The sequence below is a fragment of the Papaver somniferum genome, chromosome 9 (assembly GCF_003573695.1).
Source record: "Papaver somniferum cultivar HN1 chromosome 9, ASM357369v1, whole genome shotgun sequence".
Taxonomy (NCBI): domain Eukaryota; kingdom Viridiplantae; phylum Streptophyta; class Magnoliopsida; order Ranunculales; family Papaveraceae; genus Papaver; species Papaver somniferum.
The window spans coordinates 122,139,167-122,149,152 of NC_039366.1; the positions used below are offsets into that span (position 1 = coordinate 122,139,167).

Consider the following 9,986-nt stretch of genomic DNA (forward strand, 5'->3'; position numbering starts at 1 on the left):
TTCGTTGCAAATTTTATCCTCTAAACACCTAGGATGTTCATGATATAAGGTTCGACTTGAATTACTTCACCTGGGATTCATGAAGCACAAGTACAATATATAAGAGGGCTAGAGTCGACTCTGAGAGACGAGAGGTTCATAACGTCCTTTGCTTCCTTCTTTTCTTTTTTCCTAGCCAAGTCAATATAGTGTATTTCAGTCAACACCAACACTTAATCATTCCAAAAGAAAGAAATTGTATTAACCGACAGAGGTTACATAATTGAGGTCTTTAGTTGTTTAATACTAGGAGTATCCCACCAAGGTGTAGTCGACATACTTCTAAAAACACTCTAAAGAACTCTCATCTATTTATCTATCAAACTGGTATAACAGTGTGTATTATATTCAACAACAGTAGCCGTCTACCAAATTGAACATATTAACATTTCAGATTTTGTCAAAAAGAAAATAATATTAGCATTTTAAATGATCACAGTTTTACCAGTGCGTATTGTATTCAATTTCTAAATTCAACAAACTAATCATCTCATCACAACAAACTTACAGTATATTATCAGGAATTAGTTCAGAACAATCCAAAAATCTTTCAGCAGTGCCAATATTCCAAACAATTGAGAATACACAAAAATTTTATAATAAGACATTCCCAAGTTTTGATTCAGAACCATCACCTTTGTCACATTATATGACCACTACAATGAAAACCCTAATAACTTCATCTCCATTTACCTGTTATCAAACTCAAAATGAACCAGAACATTTTTGTAAAATAGAACTAAAACCCTATTTAAACATCACTCATCACATACATAATTCCTACTACAGAACTTAACTTAAACCCATATGCAAATTCTCCTCGAAATCATAAAATACCACAACTTGTGCAAATCAATTCATTAAACATAGAAAAACATAAAGTTAAGCAAGACCCAGAGTCTAAGCTACATACTTGGGACATATTCAACCCTTAGATGTCTAGTAGTTGAGGATCTTTAGGGTTTGCAAATCGAAAAAGATTGGATCTAGGATGAAATTGAGGTGTTAAAGGTATTTTATAACAATCCTTCTCTAGAGACCGAGAAAACAAAACCAGGTAAAAACCGTCTTTCACAGTTTTTTTATTTGTGGATCCCAGTGGACCCAACCCCTCAGGAGACGTGCGTGGGATGGGTTTGTGTGTGGCGGTTTTCACCTAGGTCCAGGTCCGTAAAGACTTTTTGTTTTTATAATTGACACACCTGTCCCGGTCTATAAAACAAGCGCCTAGTATATATTGTTAACACTAGGTAAGTCCACGCGCCTTTGAGTCCACATTCTAAACGCCCAAGTACCACCACCACCGATATCAAATACAATCAAGCGAAGAACACCTCCGAACCTAAGCTGTCCAGAGCCGTTGAGATATCACTGGACGTTGGATCTCGATACCCCTCGCATAAAATAGCTTTCTTTCTTACTTTGTTCTTCTTTTTACGATCCGTCTCCTCTTCTCCACCTACAAACACAGAAGAAAATATCTTCTTCCACATATTCAATTCCTTGGAACATCTCCTCAGTATACCTTCTCCTTCTCGAGCAGCAATAGTGATTCGGTGAACCACAACGTAATCTTCCCATACTCGAGCAAATCCATGCAATATCTTCATCTTCTTTTTGCTGATTTCAATTGAAATTTAAGGGATCTGCTAGGTAAGAAGAGATTTTGGTGATATTAATTGATTTTTTTAGGTTTTTAATATTAATTTGATTTTTCTCTATCCTCTCTCTCTAGGGTTTGTCCAACTCCGATCTACACATCTTCCGCTACAACTGAAAGAAGAATGGTTCCACCACCACCACCGCATCAATCAACTCAATTCACACAACAATTCCTATCCACCGTCTTATCCCAACGAGGTCCATTAGCTTTACAATACACAGAAGATTCAAAATGGTTAATCCGTCAACACCTGGTATCTTTGATCGAATCATATCCATCTCTACAACCCAAAACAGCAGTATTTAATCATACAGATGGTAGAACAGTGAATCTGTTGCAAGCAGAAGGTACAATTCCAATGATTTATATGAATGTTACTTACAACATACCTATTGTGATTTGGTTAATGGAAACTTATCCTCGTCATCCACCTTGTATTTATGTTAATCCTACTCGTGATATGATCATTAAAAGACCTCATGCTTATGTTAATCCCTCCGGTTTGGTGTCCACGCCCCTGTTACAGTCTTGGATTTACCCTAGTTCCACTCTTTGTGATGTCATTAAAGAACTTAGTGGGCTTTTTGGTCTTGATCCACCATTGTTTACTCGCCAACAACCTGCACGTCAAAACCCTAATACTGACAGTATGAGGATTCAATCCAATTCGGGTAGACCTGCAATTCCACCTAGGGGGACTTATGATCAATCGCCTTATGGAGTCTCCCCTTCTCAGAATATGAATCATCGGCCTCAGCAGACTGATGATCCAGTTGAGATTTATAAGAAGAATGCTATTCATAAGTTGTTGGAGAGTCTACATGGAGATATAGCCAAATTGAGGGAAAACAGAGAAGTTGAAATGGAAGGACTGTTTAATGCACAAGGTATGTTGAGACAGAGAGAGGAACAATTATCAAAAGGGGTGAGAGAAATGCAACAAGAGAAAGAAGGATTAGAACAACAGTTACAAATGGTTTTAATGAATACTGATGTTTTGGAGGGTTGGGTAAAAGAGAATGAAGTGAAAGTGAAAAAGAATAAAGGGAATTTGAATGTTGATGAAGTTTTTGAACCTGTTGATGCTCTATCGAAACAAATGCTTGATTGCACAGCAGCAGATTTAGCTATTGAAGATGTGATTTACTCATTGGATAAGGCTATTCAAGAAGGGTCTATAGCATTTGATCAGTATCTGAAGAATGTTAGAGCTTTATCTCGTGAGCAATTCTTTCATCGTGCTGCAGCTTCTAAGGTTAGAGCTGCACAGATGCAAGCTCAGGTTGCTAACATGGCATCTAGAGCATCACATTCACAATATGCTATGTGATAGCAGGTATTTGTTGAAGAAATGGATTGAAGGAAGACAGAGAGTGGTTGAATATGAAGTTTGAATGGTTTGTGAACCGCCAGTTACAGCAGTTGTGAGCTTTCACGATATCTTTGAGTTGCAGGGGATCTACAGTTGTATTGCTAGACAGATATGGCAATTATTACTTTTACTGTCATGAGTTTTTGCCCCTTTAAAAAATTATCTCGAAGAATCTGCAGTATCAGGTCAGTTGTGAGACTTGTTAGTGGTTTGCTTTCTTGTACATGATTTTAGAACTTTTTTCTCAATCTTCATTGGGTGATCAATATAATGAGTCCAATAGATAATAATCTGATATTCTGAGCACGTGTTCTTTATCTGTAATTTTGTGCTATGAATGGCACATAGTGATTTTAATGGCATATGAGTGAGAATTATTAATTGTGAATGCTATTATGTTGTTGATTTTACATCTCACCCCATTTTTGTGGAGTTATACATCAGTTCTGGAACTATGTGTGAGAAACTCGACGGAATGTAGCTATTCCGTTACATTTTTAAAGTGCGTATCCAGTTATACTTCACTATATACAGGATCTCTCTTTCCTAGAGTTTGCTATGAGGAGAATACCCCTATTTGAGGTTTTATCTTTATATTATTTATCAATTGAAGAAGTATAGCTATTTTTATGCCTATTGCCTAGAGTGGGGGGCAGAGTTTCATCGAAGGTAGAGCTACCATGCTTATGTTTTGATGCACCTTATACGCACTCCATCTGTTCCTTGGGCATGTTAAATCAATCTTACATCTGAACCCGCTATCTGGAACTACAACTGTTGATCGCCAAAGCGTTTGAAATATTTTTAAAGTTAAACTCCTATTGTATGATGTTCACATTCTCTATTTTGTTTTATATTTGGACATTACATACCTATCTTGCTACTTATACATTTTTTTATATCTTAACCCAGTATTTGGAATTACAATTCTTGGTTGTGGAACCTTGTATTTGAATGCATTATGTCGTTGACTTTGATTGTCATTTTTATTGTCATGACATATTTTATTATTTTGATCAGCGGCTTGACATATCATTTACATACCTTAATCTGAGTAATGGCACTTACTTTTGGTGAGTTTTATGATGTGGTTGTATTCATTAATACGTCTTACTAGATTTTTTTATTTTTTTTTGTGTAGGTTAGTCAGAGTATCATTATAGAGTTTCATAGTGAAAACTGGATACTTGCTTAATTTAGACTAGTCACTTGAACTTTAACTCCCTGCAGAGAGATCCTAACTTGTGAAATTAGAAATGTGTTCTTTTTAAATCGTATTGATAATACCTTTCTTTCTACCTATATTTGAATGGAGAAGCACATAAACTTCTCAGAATTTTTTGTTAGGGTGCTTTAGGGTTTTTTGCATCAGCAATTTTTTAGCTTAAACTTTAGGGTTTTTTGCATCTAGCAATTTTTTAGCTTAAACTTTATGCTTGTCTCGTGTCACCCGTTATCCTCGTATGATATACTTTCATATTGGAGAGAAGACTGCATTGACAGACTTCATGTCTTTTGATTCGTGAATTGTTCAAGTTAATTTTTCCTGACAAATTTATATTACTGTGGTAGTACAAAGGTTGCCAGTGACCTCTTTGACGTATGAGCATTCTGGTGTACCTCTTTTAAGCTAGGAGCATTCTGATTGTGATCTAGTAGTCTGATGCTTTGACCAAGTATTAGTGGAAAATACTGATTGTGTACCTCTTTTAAGCTAGGAGCATTCTGATTGTGAACCCTGAACCAAGTATTAAATGTTAAACGATAGACCAAAGTTAAGTAGTTGGAACTACTTGCAAAAGTAGTCATTAGAGGAAAATTCAAATTCTAGATCAGGTAAGATAATATCTCTACTTCTTTTATGTGTCTTGAACAATCCACTAACATTTTTATTTATAGGTGTCTGTTGAATTTGTTTTTCTGCAAAGAATTTTGTGATAGCTTTTCCGACTGTTGTATAGGAATAGCAACAAAAGTCACCACGCATTAGATGGATAACAGCTGAATACGATGTTGTTCCACAAGTATCCAATTTCTGCTGGAACATTGACTACAATAGTGTAGTAGATTGTGTGCCTGTAATGAAGAAATAAGGGTAAAAAGACAGGTGGCTGTAATTATCTACTGCCTTGCGCTATTGCTGGTCATGTTTGGCTGGTCTGTGGGAACCGGTACCATGTTGTGCTGACACAGGACGATGGCCTATATGGGCCTGGTCACCTACTGGTTTCAACATCCTCTTTTTGCTTAGGTTCAACATCGCAGAGCATGTTAGTATGGATTCAGGCTGGTAGGTGGTATCACTGGTACGTTGACATAAATTACAATGTCCGGGGAATTTCACCCCTTCTGGTCTTTAACATTTGGGTTCGTTTTTGTGTTCTTTGTTGATTGATTCTTTAATCAAGTATTATACTGCAAAAAATCATGCCGAAGTAGGAGACACCATTATAATGGGATCAGGTATATTTAGCCTTCACTTTTATTTTCTTTCTCTTTTATTTTCTTTCTCTACGTAGTGGTAGTAAACCAGTGGTAGACATACATCGTGTAATCTATCCCATTGATTCAATTTTTTGTTGTTGCTAGGTAACAGGAGACGGATACAGTTTGTGGAGTGTCCCAATAATATGAATGGCATGATTGATGCTGCAAAGTATGCAGACGTAGTGATGTTGCTCATTGACGCAAAATATGGGTTTGAAATGGTAAGTCACAGTAAAATGTTCAGAATGTTCTTTTGTCATTTAATAATCATTAAAGTCTAGTGTTCATCCCCATTAACTTTCTTTTAAGAATTTGGCACTCCACTTCGATGGTATCTCCCTGATTTTTGCTTCAGCTCCGAGGAAGATTGTGACCGATTTTAGCCTTAACTTGCAATGGCTTTTTAAAACCAAACCATATGATCAATGGTAGCCTACATCCCATGCCTTGACAATCTAGTCTCCTCCTCACCTTGTGAAGCCACATGCTAACTCTAGGTATCTCACCCTTTTCATTTGAATGTCTTGCTGTAACACAGCTTTTTATACTTTACCTGTACGTCTCCATAATTTGTAAGGTTATTTAGCTTCATCAACTTGTCCATGCATACATCATTGTTATGAAAAGACATGGCCTTTGTGTCATGATAGCAAAAGCTATCAGACGGACGTCATTCAACGGGGACCCCTATCCTGTGGTCGGGAAGCTCCGGATTGGTTTTTCCATTGGACGGCTGGGAAACTTTAGGTAATATCAAGTTAGTCGATATGGGTGAACGCTCATTACGATATTAGACGGTTTTTTTTTTAAAGCACTCTCTCTTCCCCTCTTCTTCTCTGAGAACACTTCGACAAGATTTTTTGAACCTTAATTTCTCAGTTTCTTATACAATGTCTTGCTTTGTTGTTATTTCGAATTATGGATTTATTTCGTTTTATGGTTTCTTTTAAGATTCGGAAGATTGTTTCAACTTAGGGTTCTCCAAATTGGGGGTTTTGAGTTTAGCAAATTCTAGGTTTTTTTACTCCTGCGTCTCAGCCAGCCATTAGAATCCACTAAAAAGAGAGATTAACTGTGCAATTGTCTCTCGAAGAACCCATTAGTATCAACATCGACTGGCAGAAGTACTGAAAACCTTTTCTTTCCCTTTTGTCTTCCCAACCATTAGAATCCACTAAAAAGAGAGATTAACTGTGCAATTGTCTCTCGAAGAACCCATTAGTATCAACATCGACTGGCAGAAGTACTGAAAACCTTTTCTTTCCCTTTTGTCTTCCCAACCATGGCCAGCTTCTTAACTTTCCTCTACTCATAACTCAGATGCTGCCTTTGAAAGGTTAGTAAGATCCCAATTTAATTACTTACATATCTAAAGCTGGATATGTTCTCTTTCGCTAGCTAATGTGAGCAAAAATTTTACCTATTTTGCCAGGGTTTGCTCTTGGTAAATGTCGGGTTTGCGATTATTTTCCCTGACAAATGTAATGGCGTTGAGAAGAAGATAATGTAAGTTGCTCTACCTAAGTCGATTTACTTTTGACAAGGTTATATTACTTATCTCAGTTATCCGAATTGCAACACAAGTACTACTATCGGTAACAAAAAAAACAAAAAAATTGTTCTCATTAATCTGAATTGGTATTGCTGGAATACTGAGGTTAAGAATAGCGGTAAGAGGGAATGCAGTTGAGGCAGAAACATTTTATTTTGATCCCAATGCATCAAATGGGGGTTTTGTGGGTTAGCAAATTCCGCTGATGTTACTCCTACTCTTCCACCCTCTGCACCTGCAGCTGTGTGTATTTCATTATGCAGTTACAAATGTTGGGTTATCAGTCATCTACAAGCCCTTATATCTTTCTTAGGTATTTACCCTGTATGGAACTCATATACTGCTGTTTATATTAAGTGCATTTACAGATTCATATTACCGTTGTTTTTAGCTTACTTGGGTTTGCAGTGCCTTCAATAGTTCCTTACACAGGCTACTATAAGCTTATTTTTTGCCTACAATTGAGTTTCCGCTTGAATCATATTCCGATAGCTGTATCGTTTTGGTTTTTCCTCAATTTGTTAAGAACATGTTTCTTTTATGTTTTGAAAGCATGTTTCGGATAAGTTGCTCGATGATTGTTATGTTAATGGATCAGAATGCCTATTTTTTAAGCCATATTCTGATAAGCATATTCTTTGCAGAAACCATGCACTGTCGATTATTTTTATTGGAGTAGGGTATAGGAGTGGGGACATGATGAGGTTCTTCGATTATTTCTCAGTGTAACTGCAGAATGGCTTTTCTAGATCCTTTGTTGCTTTGAACGTTGCAACCGGATTAGCTGCTTGAATAATGGTTTGTACAGCCTTCCATTATTTCTACAAGCAGGTGGCTACTTGGAAAAAAGGAAGGAGTCAAAGTTTTTAATGTTGCTGTTCCTTGGGTACATCCAAGAGATGGCTACTTCAAGATTAATTGTGATGGCGCTTCAAATGAACATCATTTTGCTGGCATTGGTGGTGTTATTCGAGGCGACAACGGAGTTTTTCAGGCTTGCTATGTGAAGCACATATACAGAAACAATAGTAATGTTGCTGAAATATGGGCTATAAGGAACGGTTTGCTGCTGGCAAAGGAACTGGGTATACAAAAAATTTAGGTGGAAAGCGATTCCACTATGCTGTAATGCTTTGCAATCAAGATTGTGTTATACCTTGGAGCATGAAAGGTTTGGTTAAAGATATACAGAAGTTGAAGGAAGATTTGAAGATATTGTGATTGCCCAAAGATATAGAGAGGCCAATTCGGTTGCAGACCACTTGGCGAAAGCTGGTGCTTCAAAGAAGATGGAAGGTATTTGGATCAATCAACCTCCAAGTGAAATTGTTCATTTGCTGAATGAAAATTTTAGTGGAAGAGCTCTCATGAGAGCTGTGAGGGGAGTTCGTTAGTTTTTTTTGGCTGTATGCCAGTGTACTAAAAAAAAAAAAAAAAATTCATAGAAATGGTTAAGAGTTAAGACTCAGGATCCCATCTTGATTGGTTTACCATGAGCAAATGCGCTCATTTTTCACAACTTGATTATGGAAACTCACATATTTGCAACGCTAGAAAATAACTCAATGAGAAAACAAAGATATACCATATTTTTGCCTGGCATTTTTAGGGGTCACTGGAAAGGATTTAGGGGCCATCATGTTATACCCATCCAAGGGCACTAGTTAAGGGATACCCTATAGGAGTCCCGAAGTTACCAAAATGCCCATGCAGTAATAAAACCTAAATTCCTAAAAACAAAATCAATTTCACTTTCACTTCAATTTCGTCTTCAGTTTCAACTCTTCCTCTTCTCATCTTCTTCACTCCGAATTGTGGGAATTTTTTTTTTCCTCGTTCTTCTTCGTTTGAATTCATCGAGCGCTGAATCGCCGTAAAAAACATCGTCGATTCTTCTATATAACGATGGTTAGAACTAACAAACCCAAAAAAGATCGAAACAAAGAGATTGGTCGTGAAGAACACGAAGAACACCATGAAGACGACGACGGCGAAGGAGATGCAGCGGTTGGAGTAGTTGATGGCGGCGAATTTGAAAGTCAACACTCCGACAACTTCAGATGGCTCCAATTAGGTAAGCTTCTAACAATTTTTGGGTTTGTGTCGCTTCAATTTGACGAATCGCTAAAAAAAAAATCTAGGATTTTCTGATTTTAACCAGATTCGGGAGATATGCATGTTTTGTAGACTTCCGAATCAATTCTGAAGAACATCGAGAGTATTCTGGAGATAGTTGTTTAGGTTTACTTCCGAATGTCGAGAACCATTTCCTCCTGTAACTTTTGATGGATTCATTCGGAGGTTAAGGTTTTTTATTTACACCCGAATGTATTAATGTAGAGACATAGTGTTCGGAAATTAGATTACTACCGAATGTATCCTTTGATAAATATTCATAAATGGTGATTTTGGCAAAATCTCATTTTGGGGCCGGTGTATATTCGGAAGTTTATCGTATGTGATATACTTGCGAATGTAAACTCTTCAAACTGAAAACATTTTGGGGCCGTAGTATATTCGGTTGAAAACATAATTTTTACGTCCGATTATATAGGCTATAAACTTGAGAGTTTCCTGAACTTCAATTGATGCATATTCGGTAGATAATATTATGTTTTACCATCCGAATACTCTGTATTCGGAGACAATGATTTTATTTTGACTTCCGAATGTTTACATTCGGGTATTGTACTTTTACTGTGTCTTCCGATTGTGTAGTTTTTAAAACTATTATTCTTTATTTTGTTGTTTAGGCAAAGTCGAGCTAAGCAACCTGACCTAGGGGCTCGTGTAAAAGGAAGTAAGAAAGATACGACTAGTGCTAAGAGAGAAAGGAGTGCTAAGGAAACTTCAAGTACTCAAGATGAAGGTGT

At 36.9% G+C, this 9,986-nt stretch overlaps 2 protein-coding genes across 3 annotated transcripts; both read left to right on the forward strand.

Moving 5' to 3' along the window:
• Positions 1-1,319: 1,319 nt before the first annotated feature.
• LOC113309446 (protein ELC-like) lies at positions 1,320-3,457 on the forward strand. Its single transcript, XM_026557870.1, has 2 exons — positions 1,320-1,692; positions 1,775-3,457. Exon 2 carries the CDS (start codon positions 1,824-1,826, stop codon positions 3,030-3,032), a length of 1,209 nt encoding a protein of 402 aa, XP_026413655.1. The 5' UTR covers positions 1,320-1,692; positions 1,775-1,823; the 3' UTR covers positions 3,033-3,457.
• A 156-nt stretch (positions 3,458-3,613) lies between these two features.
• Positions 3,614-8,686, forward strand: LOC113309447 (arf-GAP with GTPase, ANK repeat and PH domain-containing protein 9-like). Of its 2 annotated transcripts, XM_026557871.1 has the most exons (4): positions 3,614-5,537; positions 5,664-5,782; positions 6,994-7,067; positions 7,758-8,686. In XM_026557871.1, exons 1-4 carry the CDS (start codon positions 5,528-5,530, stop codon positions 7,840-7,842), a joined length of 288 nt encoding a protein of 95 aa, XP_026413656.1. In that variant the 5' UTR covers positions 3,614-5,527; the 3' UTR covers positions 7,843-8,686. The 2 variants fall into 2 exon arrangements, 1 of the variants encoding a protein (XP_026413656.1); XR_003340608.1 differs by lacking the exon at positions 3,614-5,537 and having other exon boundaries at positions 5,552-6,897; positions 6,994-7,426.
• The last annotated feature ends 1,300 nt before the right edge of the window (positions 8,687-9,986 follow it).